Genomic DNA, 17,973 nt, shown 5'->3' on the forward strand with positions numbered 1-17,973 from the left:
GGTCACCCAGTTTCGGGGTGATGTCCCCTCGAAGTCTCAGCAGTGCATATTTGGCAGGATGGCAGAGCTATAGAAGAGAGTCTCACACCATATAGACTCTCTCTCTATCTCCCTTCCATCCCTAACACTTGGTTTATTGGCTCTCACTTATTATTATAATTTTGGGAAAGGATCTCTTCATTCTTATAGGACTCTGGGCTAATTACTAAACACCTATGATTGTTTGCCTCAGTTTCCTCATCTGAAAAATGAGCCGGAGAAGAAAATGGTAAACCATTTTAGTATCTTCACCAAGAAAACCTCAAATGGGGTCACGAAGAGTTGGATACTTCTGAAACAAATGGACAACAACAAAATGGGGAAAATAATAGCACTGACCTCACAAGGTTGTTGTGAGGATCAAATGAAATAAATGAAATGAAATAAAGAATGAAAATGCTTTGAAAACTTTGAAGTGACAAATAAATGATATCTAATATTACTGTCACTTAAAAAAACTCACTAAAGTTATTTAAGAATTGCTAGTAATTTGTGGTGTACTATGTGTAATACAGACTAGAAATATATATTTAAATAAATATATTTGTTTATATGTAATAAATAAAAATAAATACAAATATATATTTAAATAAATATATTTATATAACATAAATGTATATTTATATGTGCAGGTCAGAAATATATTTATATAATATGTAAATTAAAAATATATACATATATACACATATCACTTTATAATGACAAGATATTCTATTAACATGTTCTAAGGCCTATGATCTCTACAAAAAGGTTCTCTATTATAGTAAAAATTCTTTACCTTCAGAATAATGTCAACTTCTGCAAGAATGTGAAATGTGTCTCTAAGATCTATAGACAATCCTTTTTGGGCAGCAGAGGGAACCAGAAAAGAGTAACATCGCCTGAGGAAAGGAGAATTAGGGCAGGATCTGGCCGGAAGGTATAGTGTTCTGCCCCCTGCTAGGTCTCCAGGGGGCCAAATATGATATTACAGTCCCCTTTTTCCAGCAACTTTAGGAAAGAGGAACTAAAAAATTCAGCCCTGCCAAAACGAAGGCTAATTTGGTATTAGATAGAACATTTATAATTTCACAACTGCTTTCAAAACTCAAATTTTACATGCAAAACTGGGGAAAAGATTTAATTAATGAAACTTATTCAGCAAGATTAAGTGTGTTCTGATTTAAAAGACATATTTAAACAAATTTTAAAATTCATTCTGTTAAAAAGAGGCCCTTTTGTTGCTAAAAAAAGAAATGGACATTAGTACATAACATTTGTAAGTGATATTCCTGAAATCAGCTTACCATCATACTGTAGAAATCCGTTCTCATCAATTCCTATTTCAGACTCTGGCTGGAACAAAATGAATATGAATATCAATAGAAATATTAAGGGTAGCAGAAATTATAAACATTTTAAAATATCATCATTAGTGAATGATTCTGGCAATGTCATTAAACACATAATGAACTGATGAATAAAAGAAATCCTCCAAACCCCAACCAGAGAAATGACTAATTTGTAGTGTCCCCTAGTGGACGATCAGCTAACTGACCGGAAGCTCCTTTCCCAACAGGCCCAACATTTAGCAACTACTCTACCAATCTAGTACTTTCCTGAAAATGCCTACCAGTCTCCCAATAAAGTAGTTTCAAAGATACCTTAAAATAATCATCCTGGAAGATGACGCTGCAGTTTGGGAGCTGTTTTTGGAGTTTTTTGGCCAGGGTTGTCTTCCCACCATTTGTCACACTGAACCAGAAAATAAAAAAAAAAAAATTAAGGAAAGAAAAGTTCATTTTATATCAATGATATCAGTAACAGACATTTTTGGAGCACTTTACATCTATGACCTCAGCTGATCCTCCCGATAAGCCTCAGAGGTCAGCACTCCAGGTGTTATCCTCCTGTGACAAACAAGGAAACTGAGGCCAAGAGCAGTTAAATGCACTGCACGTGTTTACACTGTAGGATTTGACCACCAGACTTTGTCTGGTGCTCTTGCCTTTGCACCACACTGGCCTTTAAATGACTCACATCAAAGCAAGCAACAACAAATGAATTTATTTGAAACATCGGCTGCTATCTAAGAACATGCACTAGGGGTCCCCAGAGCCTGATGCTATTTCAATAAAAATAACGAGGCATATTGGAAGAAGCAAAAGACCATTTATGGTAGAGATGGCAAAAAAAAAAACAAAAAAACAAACAAAAAAAAAATCAACAACAAATGCCTGTGGGTTAAGTTTTAAGCAATAGGTTTACTTATTTTGCTTAGAAGAAACAATCTAAGGCTTTATGCAATGTAGCCTCCAAGGGACCTAGCCTGGTACAGGGTATCTCTAGGGTGGCCTGAGGGCAGCTAGGTGTCACAGTGTTGGGTCTGGGGTTAGGAAAATCTGGATTTAAATCCAGCCTTGGACACTTAACTGGCTATGCTATGCTCGGCAAGTCACTTTACCTTGTTTGCCTCAGTCTCCTCATCTGTAAAATGACCTGGAGAAGGAAATGGTGAACCACTCCAGGATCTTGGCCAGGAAAACCCCAAATGGGATCATGACTAAACAATGACACTTAAGTCCTATTTTCTGGGGACCGTACCCTTTTCTTGTTCTCAGACAGCTAGGCTTAAGACTCAACTCAAATCCCCCTTTTTCAAGAGGTCTAATAACTGTATAATTTATTATAAGAAAAAGAAGATGTATGGAATTTTTGAAATAAATTGAATGTACAACAGAGAGAGAACAAAGAAGCTACTCAAAACAACCGACCTAATGGTATGTTTTCTGTGAAGCCCTTTTATTAAATGAGTACTTTTTGAAAACATGTTAAGCCATAGTTTTTGTGGGATGTATAGAAAAGATTTCACTCCAGATTCAGCCTCAAAAGAGTTTGTGATCTAGAAGGGTAGCTAAAACATGTAGAGAAATAACTGTAATGCAATGCAGTCTGTGATAGGCAATAAGAGAGGAACAAAGTGATTTATAAAGAGAATTTCTGGTTGGGGATGATCCAAGGGAAATTCTACTGACACCTTACCCCCAGATTCAATTCTTTTACTTGACTTTGGAGGTCCAGAATCCCCAACCCTTCTTTCTCTCAGGAAAAGGGCTTGGAGGCCTTAAGCCATGGTCCTTCTTCTTTCTAGCTGATGGGAGTCCACTGCTCTGGACTTGAGAGTGCTTGAATTCAAATCCTGCCTTGACACTGACTTGCTATATGACCCTGAGGAAGTCACTAATACTTTTTTCAGCCTTAGTAAAGGAATAATAAAAAGGGAATAATAAATAGTACCTACTTCACAGGGTTGTTGTGAGGATCAAACCACGTAATATATAAAGGCTCTGAAAACCTTCATAATAATGTTATTATTATTGTCATCTGAGAAAACAGTGCTTTCAACTCTCTGTCCCCAAAAAGGAACCAGGTAGGCAAGACCCACTGCTGCTGAGTACACCATTGTCCCTGAAACCAGTGCCCCAGCGCCCACACAAGGACCATGGAGTTGAGAGACAATGGAATGAAGACAACCCTTCTTAGACTCTTTGGTTTCCAAGACTCAGCTCAAGCATCACTTTTTTTTTTTTAAACCCTGACTTTCCGTCTTAGATCAATACTGAGTATTGGTTCCAAGGCAGAAGAGTGGTAAGGGCTAGGCAATGGGGGTTATGTGACTTGCCCAGGGTCACACAGCTAGGAAGGGACTGAGGTCACATTTGAACCTGGGACCTCCCCACTCTAGGTCTGGCTCTTAATCCACTGAGCCACCTAGCATCCAGCATCACTTTTTGCAGGAAGCCTTTCCTGGGTCCCCCAGCTCTAGTGTCTTTCTCAAAAAGGTTACCTCCTCTCCACTCTGCATGCATCTTCTACATCCATATTTCCATGTTACTAAATAAACCCTCACAACACTTTCCATTACAATGCCAGTGACCCCCAATTTCAGAGCTTACCTCTACAAGGTAAAAGCTCTTCCCTAAATCTTGTGGCCCCATTCTCATCGATGGTCCTCTGACTTTGAGCTTCCCTTTGTCACATCCCCTCCACCTTAAAACTCTTCTACATTTTATATCTCTTCCCCTCACATGGTTCATCTTCTTGTGCTCATGGAAACCTGCGCTTCTTCGGGTGATGCCTCATTCCTGGGTACTCTCTTCAGGCTTGGCTTATTTCTGTTGTTGTTTAGTTGTGTCTGATTCTTTGGGGCCCTTCTATTCTCCACTGACTCTTGAAGCCTACCCAAGTTTATGTTTTGTTGTTTCTGTGAAACTATGTCAACCTTGGCCACCATTTTTTTCCTTGTGCCTTCAATCTTTCCCAACGTCAGGGTCTTTTCCAATGACTCTTGTCTTCTTATCATGCAGCCAAAGTATTTAAGCTTCAGCTTCAGTATTTGATCTTTCAGTGAACAGTCTGAATTATTTTGTTTTAATTATGGTCTGGTTTGATCTCCTTGAGGTCTGAGGGACTCTCAAAAATCTTCTCCAGCTCCAAAATTTGAAAGGGTTGATTCTGCAGCACTCAACTCTCACAGTCATACACTGCTACTGGAAAAACCACAGCTATACCTATATGGGCCCTTGTCAAAAAGGAGATATTTCTGTTTTTTAGTATGCTGTCCAGATGGGTCATAGCTTTCCTTCTAAGAAGCAAGTGACTTTTAATTTCTATGGCTGTAGTCTCCATCTGCAGTGATCTTTGAGCCCAAGAATATAAAATCTGGCACTGCTTGTCATTTCTTTTCCTTGAATTTAATGGAAGTGATGGGACCAGTTGCTGAGACCTTAAGTTTTTTGAAGTTCTGTATCAAGCCAGCTTTTACACTCTTCTCTTAGCTAATCTTCTCATTTCCTCTGGAATACTGGCCACAAAAGGAGGTATTAGAATACTCTTTGCTCCTCAATGAATCCTTTCTCTGCCATCATCACTCAACAGTCTCGTCTTCTTTTGAAGTTCATTTCATCTGTCTCTGTTGCTCTTTCATATCCTAATTCATATCAGATACTGGTCCTTGGGTCATTCTAGCTTCTTTTACCAGCATTTGAGTACCTGGCTCAGTCTTCCCCTTCACCTCAACTCTTGGTTTCATATTTTCAAACACAAATATTTCAACTTAATGTCACCTTAAATACTCTAGCCTCTAATTCCTCGACTTCCTCAATTTCTCGAGACTTCCATCTTCTTTCACTCTTCTCTAATTGCCAAGTAGAAAGGTCACTTATTAGCCTTTGCCAAAATCCCAAACTATGCTATCTCCACAACCATGAACTCTAAAATTTTCTATATTCATAACCTACTATCCCTCAATTTTTTTTCTGTTTTATTCCTAAACCAAGAGTTTATCTTCGCTTTGAGTTTTTTTCCAATTGTTCTTTCCCTAAATATTTTCCCAGTCTATCATCCCTACTTTGGGTCTTACTTTTAGGTCTTTTCTTCTTGTACTTCAATTTTTTTTTTTTAACCAGGGGTTATTTCCTGTTCTGAACTACTGTACCCTTTTGGAAGAAATCATGCAACTTCATGAACTATGCCCACAGATTTATATTAACCAATTTCAAATGGGCTTTCCTGGCTGCACTAGAATTCTTTTATTCTTCTCTGATTAACTCTCTTATCACATTTTCTATAGCAACTGTTCAATATTTTCTCTTTTCCCTTCTAATCACCAACACAATTCTTATGCTCTATCTCTCAGCAGATGACCTTGCTTCCTACTTTGCTGAATAAATCAGCCACCTACCATGAGCTGCTTCATCTTTCTTACTCTAGTCTTCAGATCTCATTTTCACCCATTTCCTCCTCCTCTGCTCCTGTCTGAGGAAAAGGTAGTTCCCCCTTGCCAAAATTAACCATTCTACTGCCTTTGGATCCCTTCTTTTCCAGGAGATACCCTTGATTGTCTCAAGATTCTCTATCTATTGTAACAATAAAAAGGGGAGACAGAGAGTCTATGTGGTGAGTCTCTCTCCCAGCTCTCCCCTGGGGCCGAATATACACTGGGAGACTTTAAGGGTGTGTCACTCTGAAACTGGGTGACCTGGATGGTCGTGCCACCCCTCAGGAGTTGGGGGTGAGGCTTCCCTATAATCGAGGTACATGGTACCCCAATCCAATTTTTTTTTAAACCCTTAACTTCTGTGTATTGACTTTTAGGTGGAAGAGTGGTAAGGGTAGGCAATGGGGGTCAAGTGACTTGCCCAGCGTCACACAGCTGGGAAGTGTCTGAGGCTGGATTTGAACCCAGGACCTCCCGTCTCTAGGCCTGGCTCTCAATCCACTGAGCTACCCATCTGCCCCACCTCAATCCAATTCTGAATGAGGACGGGGTTCACACAAACCTCTCCCCAGTCAGTTAATTTCACAGCAGGGGTGGGGGTGGGGGGGTTAGCTTCAAGATGGAGGCAGCCAGACCAAGCTGTGGTTCCCCTCTCCCTCGTTGTCTCTCAGGCACTCTGGAATGCTATCTGACTGATGAATGGCTTTTATTATTCATTTTTCAGGGATTGGGGAAAGGGGTAAAAGGGCAGAGGGATTTTGGGGTGCCCTCTTCTCTACTTCTATAGGGTATCACTTGGGTGGAAACCTTTGGAGTTCCCACTCCTAAGCTTCTTCCCCCACCCCTTCTCCTTTTGTTTCTATCCTTTTCTATAATTATAAGTTAGACCAGAAAGGGTCTCTCAGGAAGGTTGGGTAATGGGAGAAGGACACTAAGAGATCTCTCCCAAAATTGAGTACAAAAACTCAGCTAACTCAATGGTTGAAGTCTTGATGGGTGAGATTCGATAGAATGGAATGGAATGGGATCAGGGAATCAGGGTTTCCAAAGAAAGATCCTCAGGAAGCCTTCAGGACTGGATCTGAGCTGGGTCCCTCCCAGTCCTCTGCTTGAAGACCTCTCTCCTCCTTTCTCCTCTGGAGCTCTCCCAGAATCCTCTCTGGTCTCAACTGTCAGGAATTGTCAGCAACTGTTTTCTCTGGCTCCTTTTGTACCATCCCCCTTGTAGAAATCCCATCCTTACAGTATCCCTTTCTGGTCTAACTTACACTGTTGCTCTCTTCTTGACTCTCTGATTCTCTCTCTCTTTTATCTTCCCAGTCTACTGACTTCTTCCCAGGTACTGTCTTAAAAAAACAAAAACAAAAAAACCCTTACCTTCTGTCTTAGAATCAATACTGTATATTGGTTCCAAGGCAGAAGAGCAATATGGGTGAGGCAATGGGGAGTACAAGTGATTTGCCAGGCACACAACTAGGAAGTGTTTCAATTGTACCTAGGACTTTCCCTCTGTAGCTTGGCACTCTATCCACTGAGCCACCTGGCTACTCCTAGCCTTATTTCATGATTCTCTTTGTGTACTTTTTGTTCTCTCCAAACTGGTCTCAAATTTTCAACATTTTGTCTTCTGTCTTCTTATGGGCTGTCCCTTATACTTAGAATGCATTTGCTCCCTAACTTTGTCTCCTGGAAACCTTATCTTCCCTCAGGGTTCAATTCAGGTGCCAATTCCTATGTTCCCTATGCAAAGCCTTTCCTTATCTCCTTGGATCCTAGTGCTCACTCCCTTAAATTACCTAGTATCACATTTATCTGTGTATAGAATAATATGCATTTTTAATAAGAGTAATGAAAAGGTTTCATTTTTGTCTTCGTATCCCCAATGCCTATCGAAATGCCTTTCACATGATAGTTGTTTAATAAATATTCGTTGAATTCTGTGGATGAACTGAATAGAAGAGGTGACATTTACGCTATCATTCAAGGGAAAGCTGATATTTTGACAGTTAAGTGATGAAGACGAAGGGTACAAGTGATAAAGAGTGATAAAATGAAAAAGATAGGAACAAAAATCAGGAAAACATAAGGGTACAACCTAGAGTACCCAAATATAAAGGGATAGTGGGACAAAAAGGTAGAAACTTGGATTGGAGCCAGATTGTAGAAGGCCTTGAATATCAATCAGCCTTAGAAGTAGAAAATGGGAGTCACTGGATGTTCTGGAAGAGAAGAGCAATATAATCAAGATAATATGTTTGAAAGATTTATCTGGCAGTTACCTCTGGAGGGAATTGGAGAGAGTAAGGATTAGAATCATGAAGACCAGGTAAAAGACTGTAATAGTTCAGTTCAGAGGTAATAAAGGGCCTGGGTAGAAAGGTGAGAATGGAATAGAAGGGACAGGTATGAGTCATTTTTACATAACAAAGCTTTTTTATCCTCTCCATAATGCCCTGATGGCCTAATCTAGTGCTGAATACTGAAATCCCTAAATTATTGAGCATGAACAATTTTAAACCTTTTAAAAAACGACAAATCACAGTTGTTCTAAAAATGTAATATTAGGTCTGTTTCCCCATGTTCTTATCAATATTTAATTTGACCAATTTGATTACCTCCATATTATAATGAATGTTAAAGTAAAAGTTTTGTAGAATATGTATGCCCTCTAAAACCATTATTGTCTCACCAGAAAGCATGGGGCCCAATGTATGCCCTGCAATCAGGGAGCTTCACAGGAAACAATAGGGCATAGGATGTTCATTCTTCCATTCTTCTAGAGGATCAATACTAAGCCACTCTATAGTGTTAATATTTATATAAAAGATTAAGTGGAAAATATTTTCACAACTCCTAATAATCACTTTAATTTCTTCTTCATTCATCCTTTACATCTTTAATGCTAGTGATTTGGTTTTTTCTTTTTTTATCAGATATTAATTCTATTTATCTATTTAATCAACCATTTATCAATTTTGTTGATTTTTTCATAATACTAAATCCTAGACTTGTTCATTAATCCAATGATTTTCTTACATTAATTTTTATTGATCTCATGTTTAGTTTTTAGGATTTCTAATTCGGTGTTTTGGTGGGGATTTTTATTTTATTCATTTTCTAGTTTATTTTAATTAAGATGTAACTTTCTGTCTAATTATTGCTAGTATTTTATTTAAGTAGAAGACTTAATTGCAGATGGATTTTTCAATGTGGTTAGGCTACAAAGGAAGCAGAGATTGGAAAAACTGAAAGGGGGTAATTTGTTGAAAGATGGGAGGAAATGAGATCTTTTGAACAAACAGAGTAAGATCATTTCATGTTAAACAAGAAGAAAAGGTAGGCTCAGAAGTCACCTGAGTAAGAGGACTGGAGAAGACTCTTTTTTTTCTACTAATTCTCATATTCTCAGCTGAAGTTTAGAAGAGCTTCTGTGGAGAGTGAGTTGGAGAGTCCTCTTAATTTCACCTTTGTAACATATCTCCATTCTTTCTTCATGCCCTAATGACTACAAATAGTTTTTCCTGGGATTACTCCCTCTTTCAATCTTACTCTTATTTTAATATTTTTCTCTTTACTTACTAATATCTTTCCTCCTGTTTACAAACATGCCCATGGCTACAGGCTGAAAAACCTTCATTTGATACTTCCTTCTCTGCTCCCTTTGTACCTAAAAACCTCCAAAAGGTGATTGGGGCCCCCACTTTCCTCTGGTTTCCACTGGTTTCTACTGGTTTCTGGTTTGAGCTGGTCAGAACCAGTTCCAATGAAAATTATTAAAATAATAAAATAATTAGCTATTCTAGGCTAAGCATTGCCAATTAATTTGGCTATCTGCATAATTTATCTCTTCTTTCTCTGACCAAAGGTGTATAGTCTTTCTCTTGGTGTCACTCTCTCCTTGATTTCAATCTGCATTCCTAGGATAAAAGTCTGCCTCTTCTGCAGTCCAGTCATACCCCTTCTGGTGGATAAGTCTAATACCAGTTGCCCAAGTCCTAAGCATCCAAAGATACTTCTTTCTTTTTCCTAGTGTCTTATTTTTCCATTTATAATCTCATACAGGGTGGGTTTCCTCTCCTTTTCTTTATATATTGTTCTTGTGTCTTCTTTTTAAAGAATTTCTTTTTTAAAAAAATTTTCATTTTTTTTACCAATTACATATAATATCAAATTCCTACACAAGTTTTCCTAAGTTATATGACGGAACTTATCTCCTTCTCCCTCTTCCCTCCACCTTCCTGGTACCGACAGGTGATTCCATCTGGGTTATACATGTATTATCATGTAAGACATATTTCCATATTGTTTATTTTTGTAAGTAATCTTATAAAACCATAAACCCAAATAAGCAATTGAAAAACCATACACTTTTATCTACATTCTAACTCCAATAGTTCTCTTTCTGAAGGTGGAAAGCGTTTAAAGAATTTCTTTTAAGAAAATTATTTCTTAAATTAACAAGCATTCTATTTTCTCACTCTGCTCCCTAAGGTAGGGGAGGGGAAAAAAATACAAAACCCGTGTAACAAATGATTAAGGAAAACAAATTCCCATATTGGTCATGTCCAGAAATGTGCATTTCATTCTGTAGCTTGAGTTTAACACCTCCATTAGGAGGTAGATAACATTATTTATCAGTCTCCTGGGGTCATGGTTGATTATTAATATTCCTTTTTTACTATTGTTGTTATAGTATAAACTGTCCTCCTTGTTCACTTGGCATTGGCTCAGTCAAATCTTCCCAGGTTTCTCTGAAACCTCCTTAGTTTCTTACAGTGTGGTAGTATTCCATTCTATGCCATCAACCCTGCCACCCATTCATTCATTCAGTCAATTACTGGTATTATAATTACTGATACTTCCCCTGTCCTGAGCAAATTCCTACCTCTAATCTCTGCCATTCAGAGCTGCTACACTTTCCACTGCTGTTTCGTCCTCTCTTATTCCTCTTTTGCCCATGCCTTCCTCCTAGCTCCTTGTGTGTTTAAACTTTTTGAAACCCCTGCTCTATTTTTAATCACTGCTTACTTGTCCTAGACTGTTCATTGGTCCCTTTTCTGGTGCTCATAGTAACCTGGCATTCATTCATTCATTCATTCATTCTCTCTCTCTGCAATTAATTTTTATTTAAAAAAAGAACAAAAACCTATTTTCTTTCCCTCTCCCCTTTCCTGCCACATCCTCATTGGAAATGGTTGGGGGGGGGGGAGGGAGAAGAAAGACAAACAAAGCCTTTTAACAAATATATACAGTGAAGTAAGACACATTTTTACATTAGCCATGCTCCCCCAAATATGTTTTAATCTGAAGCCTGAGTCTAGCCCCTCTGTCGGGCATCTTTCAGTCTGGATAGGATGGTTTATCTTGGGAGCTCTATTGCTTTGCTCAGAGTTTTGAAATCTTTCAAAATTGTTTTTTTATAAGTTGTTATTGTATTATTGCTCTCTTCATTCTGGGTCATGGTGGCAGTCTCACTCTGTCTTTGTCTCTTTCTCTTTCTGCCTCTCCTTTTTTATTGGATCATAGAAGTGGAAAAGAACTGTAGAGGTCAACTAGTCTGTTTCCCTTATTTCTGGAAGTGGAGGGTAAGGCAATAGATGAAGAGGAGGAGGACAGAGAAGGTCAAAGCATGAGTAAAATTAAGCATGGCTGGGGTCCTTGTTAAAATGGTGGCCTCTAGAAGGAAATCATCAATTAGGAGAGGAGGAACTCAAGGTGGAGACTCTTTCCCAATAGAATGCAAATTCTTTGAGAGTAGGGAATATTTCATTCTTTGTATTCTTATCCTGCTACCTCAGGCATAACAGATGTTTAATAAATATTTGTTGACTGATCTTGAGTAATTTGTTATTCACTGATTTCTTCATATTGCCTATAATGCTTTAGGAGACTGCTCTACTTCAACCTGCCAACCTCTCTAGTTCTTTCCTTAGATCTTCCCTTCTCTTTCCTGCTTACCTAACAGTCTATATGCTTTGCTTCCATTTCCTCATTTTCTACTCACTTTCAAGGATTCTAAATTCACCACTCCACTGAAGCTGCTCTAAGGCTAGCACCTTTTTTAGAAAAAAAAAATTTTATTGATTTTTTTCTTATTTTCATCACTTTATTTTCCAGTGAAGTTCTCACTTCACTCTCCTTGAGAGCCATCCCTTGTAACGAAAAAAGGGAAACCAAGTCCAGCAAAACTAGACAACATATCTAAAAATTTTGGTCTTAGTTGTTAAATTATGATGACTTTCTCTCAGTCTTATTCCATCCTGACCTCTCTTGTACTTTTTAACACTGCTTACTAACCTGTCTTCTCAGATACTTTTTTTTCTCTTGGCTTATTTGACATAGTTCTCCTATTTCTCTGATTTTTTCTTCTCTAAGATTATTATCAATTCTACCACTTTTCAACTGTATACAAGGTTTTTCAACACTCAAAGGTGTTTCTAATTTAATGCAGCTAACTTTTAATTCATTTGGGCCTTTCTTACTAACTGGAGGAGCTTTTTGTAAGCTACCTTATGAGATTCCAAATATAAAACATATGTATATATATATGTATAAATAGACATTTTTTTTCACGACACAAGATTTAGTAGGTCACTGGCTTACTTAGTCCTGTTCAGTATATTGGGATCTCCATGAAGACTGGATCTTCCCTTCTCTTTTTTAATACTTAATGAAGTCCTGATTATCTTCTTTCTCTTTTAAAAATTGCTTTTAATTAATTGATACATTTTGGTTTTGACTCAGCAGATCTATCCTTTACAAACTCACAATCACTTCCAAAGAATAATCCTTTTGAACCATAAAGCAAAATAGTATGTCCCAAATAGAACTTATCATTTTCTCTGGAAAATGACTCTTTCTTTCTTATTTCTATGCATAGTACCATCACCCTTCCATGCATCCAGAACCATGGAGTCATCTTTATCATTTTTCTCCTCCTCATCACTCATATCTAATCAGTTGCCAAGTCCTGTTATTTCTACCTCTGCAACATATCATATTTGTCCTCTGCTTTTCACTCATGTGGGCATCACCATAGTTCAAGTCTTTATCTTTTGCTTCAATTACTTGAATAACCATAACCTCTGGTTGCTCTCCTAGTTTTATATCTCCTCTTTCTAATCTATTTTGATTCAATGATATAAATTCTCATAGAATATAGAACTCAAAAGAATATTTGAGATCATTTTTTAAAGTATTTTTAATATGTCATCCTCTCATCTTCAGTCTCTCCTTATTTACTGGATCACAAAAGCATGAAGAGACTGCAGAGGCAATCTTTGTTAATGTAACCTAGAATTGTTCCAAGTATCTGATTTGCACATCTATCTCCTGTTTCCAGTGTCCCTGGATACCTAAAACTGAACATTACACAGAAGGAGAGACTGACTTTTACCACTAAGTCCCTGAGATCATGGCTGATGCTGAGGAGAAGGATATAAGAAATCAACATGAATTAATAGAATGCCATTGTTCAGTGGATCACTTCTAGGGTCAGATTTTCCCAAGTCTCCCAAATTCTCCTTTCTAGGCACTTTAGCCTGTTTTAAAAAAAAAATATACGGTTATTCACCTTCTCCCTGCTCCTACCAGGTATCTGGCCTCCACTTGCTCTGTGGCTTCTAAGAGCTCCACTATTCTGTGTGATACACTTAGGCCCAGCCTCCCTGGAAGTGGCTCCTGTCCAATCAGTGGATTGAGAGCCAGGCCTAGAAATGGGAGGTCCTGGGTTCAAAACTGACCTCAGACACTTCCCAGCTGTGTGACTCTGGGCAAGTCACTTAACCCCCATTGCCTAGCCCTTACCTCTCTTCTACCTTGGAACCAATACACAGTATTGATTCCCAAGGCAGGAAGGTAAAGGTATAAAAAATAATTAAAATAAAACAAAATAAAATAAAATGAAATGAAATGACCCCTTTTCCTTCCTCTTTACCACCTGGGAAAAGATTCTCTCAGCTTTCTCAGTTCAGAGGAAAGCAATCTGATTGCTACTTACCCACTAATTCCAACGACAAATGCTTTCATAGTTTGCTTTCAAGTTACTTCTGCTTTCTAAAATTAAAAAAATATATACATTGATAAAAGAGAATTTTTTAGAAATAAAATAATCATAAGATAGAATGCGTTAACTCAAACAATATTGTAATCATCTCTGTTGTACATATAAGGATTTTAAAATTTGTTGACTATTCATAGCTGAACTTTAATAATAGTTTGTTTTCTCTCTGAGCCACTTTCCAATGCTGTATGTTAACAACTAGCTTGGGCTAAGGTAACCATTTCACTAATTCATTTCTATAATTCACTGGTCAATTTAAAAAATTCACATTATGTATCCAGGGCTTAAAACAATGATTTAAAAATTATTATTCATGGCATTTTTGTCCTCTTATTAGAGATAGTTGAAGGCTGTAACTTACCATAAACACATTTTTATTTTTATTTTTTGCTGCTGGGTCTCCTAATCTAGAGGCTGGAAGCACAGTAGCCAACCATAAGTTTGGCTCAATCCCAATACTGATCCACAGGGAAGTTACTGCTGGCTCTGGACCAGTTTGCTCTCCCTTAGGCAACCTCAGTTCCCAGGGCTTAACATATTAATACCCAACTTATTGCAGACACTGATTGGCTTTAACCCCTAAGGTTTAGACTTCCCATGCACAAGTAATCCATCAGCTTCAGCCTCCTTGTAGCAGGGGATTACAGGTATGTGCCATCCTGCTTGACTGTAAGTGCCATCTTCACCTGGGGTGAGGTTCCTTTAGGAAACCAGCTCATATCTAAGCTAGCCAATTTATTCCAACAAATGTGTACTTTTGTTCCAGTTAGAAGAATGTTCTGAGTCTATGCCTTCTTTTTTGATAGTCTGGATCTCTCCCTAAGGTGATTATTGCCATCATCCGGGCCAGTCGATGAATTTATTTTAAGTGCTCACAATGTGCCAGGCATAGAACTAAGAGCTGAGGATACAGGAATAACAATTATATGATTTCTGCCCTAAAAGAAGCTCATATTCTAGATGATTTTTGTTTTTGTTTTTGAGGCAAACAAGGTTAAGTAACTTGCCCAGAAGGTGGCTGGAGGATGGAATTTTTGACTCAAATCTTCTTGACCCCAACTCTATCCTCTGCACCACCAACTGCCCCAAGGAGTTCATAGTCTCATGGGGAGAAACCATGCAGACAGTTTTGTACATACAAGATAAATACAGAGTAGATCTAAGGTTGTCTCAGAGGAAAGGCACTGGCAGGGGAAGAGAGGAGGGACAAGGGAAGAAGGAAAGGTTTTCTGTGGAAGATGGGATTTGAACTAGATCTTACAGGAAGCCAGACACTGGAGGTGAGATAGAGAATTCCAGGCACAGAGAACACAGAATTACATATAAGAAGACCAGAAAGGTAGGAAGGGTTTTAAATGCCAAATGATTTTATACTTGATCTTTTTTTTATTTCTAAGAGAGTGTCACTGGAGTTTATTAAATAATGGGGAGAGGGGAAGGTCATATCTGTGCTTTAGAAAAATCACTCTGGCAGCTGAGTATGGGATGAAGAGGATGAATCTGAGTGGGAAAGATTAGAGGTGGAGAGACCAACCAGAAGATCTAGGCATTACAATGCTCTAGGCATGAGGTAAGGAGAATCAGCCTTAAGTGGACAGAGCGGGACTTATATGAGAAATGCTATCACAGTAGAAATGACAAGATTTGGCAACAGATTGGCCATATGGAGGGAGTGGACAAGAGAAGTACAGGATGACAATGAGATTTTGAGATAAGAGGGGAGCTGAGAAGGAAGGACTTCTGAGGAAAAGATGATAAGTTCTGTTTAAGATATATTGTGCTGTATCCCAAAACTTTGGGTCTGTACAAGGTTGTCCTCTATGCCTATAACATACTCCTTCAGCTCTACCTCTTAGAATTCTTAGCTTCATTTGTCTTAAATTAGGAGCCACTTCGAATGGAAAGTCTTCTGATGCCCATGCGTGGGAGTGCCCTCTCACCAACTGGGATGTATCCCTTTGAACAGTGGCTACTGCACATTTTATTACTGTATCACTGTAACTAGCATAGTGCTTTACCTATAAGAAGGCACTTAATAGATACTGATTAAATTGAAGGAGTTAATTACCTAATAATCAAGTGTGTGTATTTATTATTTATATTCTACTTGTATATTCTGCATATAGTATATCTCATGGGTAGACACTGTGCTCTGATTTTTGGGGAAGCAGGGATGGTCCTTTGCTGCACAAATATCTCACTTATCTCTATACTACTATCTGTAACCACACTGTCACAGATTTATTGCTTTAGGCTAAACACTACCATATTTTTGGATATTTAGAATTTTTTTAGTATGGATTTTCTTTGAAAGAATGACAATAAGTCCACTAACATTTTAGTGATATAATTCATTTTCCAGATGCTTTGAGGGAACGGGTAGTTGTGGGAACACTGGTGAGGAAGAAGCCCCCAAAGAATAAAAAAAATTGCACAGAGATCAGGAAAAGACGTAAAGAAAAATTTCATTTACATCACAATTTTTGCCTAAGGCTTGTAAAAATTTAAGAAAAGGCTTCTCAGACTGTCGTGATCTGGAAAAAGAGTTTTAATTAGAGATACAAAATCCAATAGAATACAAAGAAGCTAGTTTTTTGTCAGTGTTTCTAAACATTAAGAAATCTTTATGCCAGCCTTTCTGAAGTTATGAGTCTTAAATCCTCTTTTCAATTGTTTGATTTCAAGGTCTCCTCTAAGGGTTTTTTTTTTTTGGTACGTCCCTATTGGGCAGCTAGCTAGGTGGTTCAGTGACTAGAGTGCTGGAGCTGGAGTTAGAACTTAACTTCTGTCTTAGAATCCATACTGTGTATTGGTTCTAAGACAGAAGAGTGGTAAAGGGCTAGGCAATGGGGGTCAAATGACTTGCCCAGAGACACACAGCTAGGAATAAATAATAATATTGAGATGGAAAGAAAAAAAAAGTTGAATGAGCTATTCTTTTCCTAGGTCTTCATGGGATTTAATTGCCTCAAATGAGTTAAAAGTTAACTCTATTAAATTAGAAATACCTTTGAGCATTGAAATATCTTGTATATAGCCAAGATGTGATAGAATTGATGGTAATCTTAGAGAAGTCACAGATTATAGAGTCTAGTAATTGCTAATACATTCTTTTTAAAAAATAACTCTTACTTTCTGTCTTAGTAACAATCTTAAGGCAGAAGGGCAAGGACTAGGCATACAAAGTCCTATAGCTAGGAAGTGTCTGAGGCCAAATTTGATCCCAGGTCCTCCTACTTGAAGACTGGCACTCTATCCACTGTGCTATCTCTCGGCTCTGCAGGAGTTGTGTTATAATGGAAAGAACCCTAGATTGGAGCGAAAGGACCAAAGTCAGAATGTTGGCTTTGTTATCACTTCTTGGCTGTGTGATTGGTCAAGTTGCTTAACCTCTCTATATTGTTGGTACACATTGCATCTATACACACAAAACAGGTAACCTTAGGCACTAGCAGTCGTGACCAGCAAAAACATGCTGCAAAAAGAGATACTTGAGCAGGTTCCTAAAGTAACTCAAGGATTCTAAGAGGTGGAAGTAGGAATGAAGAACTTTCTGGGGATGGAGGACAGCCAGGGCAAAGGAATGCAGATGAGAGATGTAGTGTTGCCTGTGAAATGCAATAAGAAATTCAGTTTGGCTGGACCTCAGGGTGTGTGGAGGGGAGTTATATGTAATAATACTGGATGGGGTCACATTCTGAAGGCTTTTCAATCCTCTGTGAACACAGCTTAATACACTGACAGAATAAGGAAGTGGCGAAGACTTCAAGACAGCATGAGTTCACTATTTTTCAAAGCTTCTCCTCTCCCCATCACATACTTTATATCCAGTGGCTATTATTATTCAGTTGTGTCCAACTCTCTGTGACTTCATTAAGAATTTTCTTGGTAAAGATACTGGAGTGGTTTTGCCATTTCCTTTTCCAGCTCATTTTATAGATGGGGAAACTGAGGCAGAGTTAAGTGACTTGCCCAGAGTCACATAGCTCCTAAGTGTCTGAGGTCAGATTTGAACTTAGGAAGGACTGAGTCCAGGTCCAGTGGCACTCTATCCATTTCACCACCTACCTGCTATATTATATTATATTATATTATATTATATTATATTATATTA

The 17,973-nt window shown here is 38.1% G+C and overlaps 1 protein-coding gene across 2 annotated transcripts in view; it reads right to left on the minus strand.

Moving 5' to 3' along the window:
* NMRK1 (nicotinamide riboside kinase 1) overlaps positions 1–17,973 on the minus strand; it is a 34,288-nt gene that overhangs the window by 11,071 nt on the left and 5,244 nt on the right. For both annotated transcript variants that reach the window (XM_044659554.1, XM_044659546.1), the window contains exons 2-4: positions 13,797–13,852; positions 1,683–1,773; positions 1,326–1,374 (exon numbers count right to left, since the gene is read on the minus strand). In XM_044659554.1, coding sequence (XP_044515489.1) covers positions 1,326–1,374; positions 1,683–1,773; positions 13,797–13,825 — 169 coding nt within the window. In that variant the 5' untranslated portion in view covers positions 13,826–13,852. The remainder of the gene's footprint in view (positions 1–1,325; positions 1,375–1,682; positions 1,774–13,796; positions 13,853–17,973) is intronic.

This window comes from Gracilinanus agilis, chromosome 1 (genome assembly GCF_016433145.1).
Source record: "Gracilinanus agilis isolate LMUSP501 chromosome 1, AgileGrace, whole genome shotgun sequence".
Classification (NCBI taxonomy): domain Eukaryota; kingdom Metazoa; phylum Chordata; class Mammalia; order Didelphimorphia; family Didelphidae; genus Gracilinanus; species Gracilinanus agilis.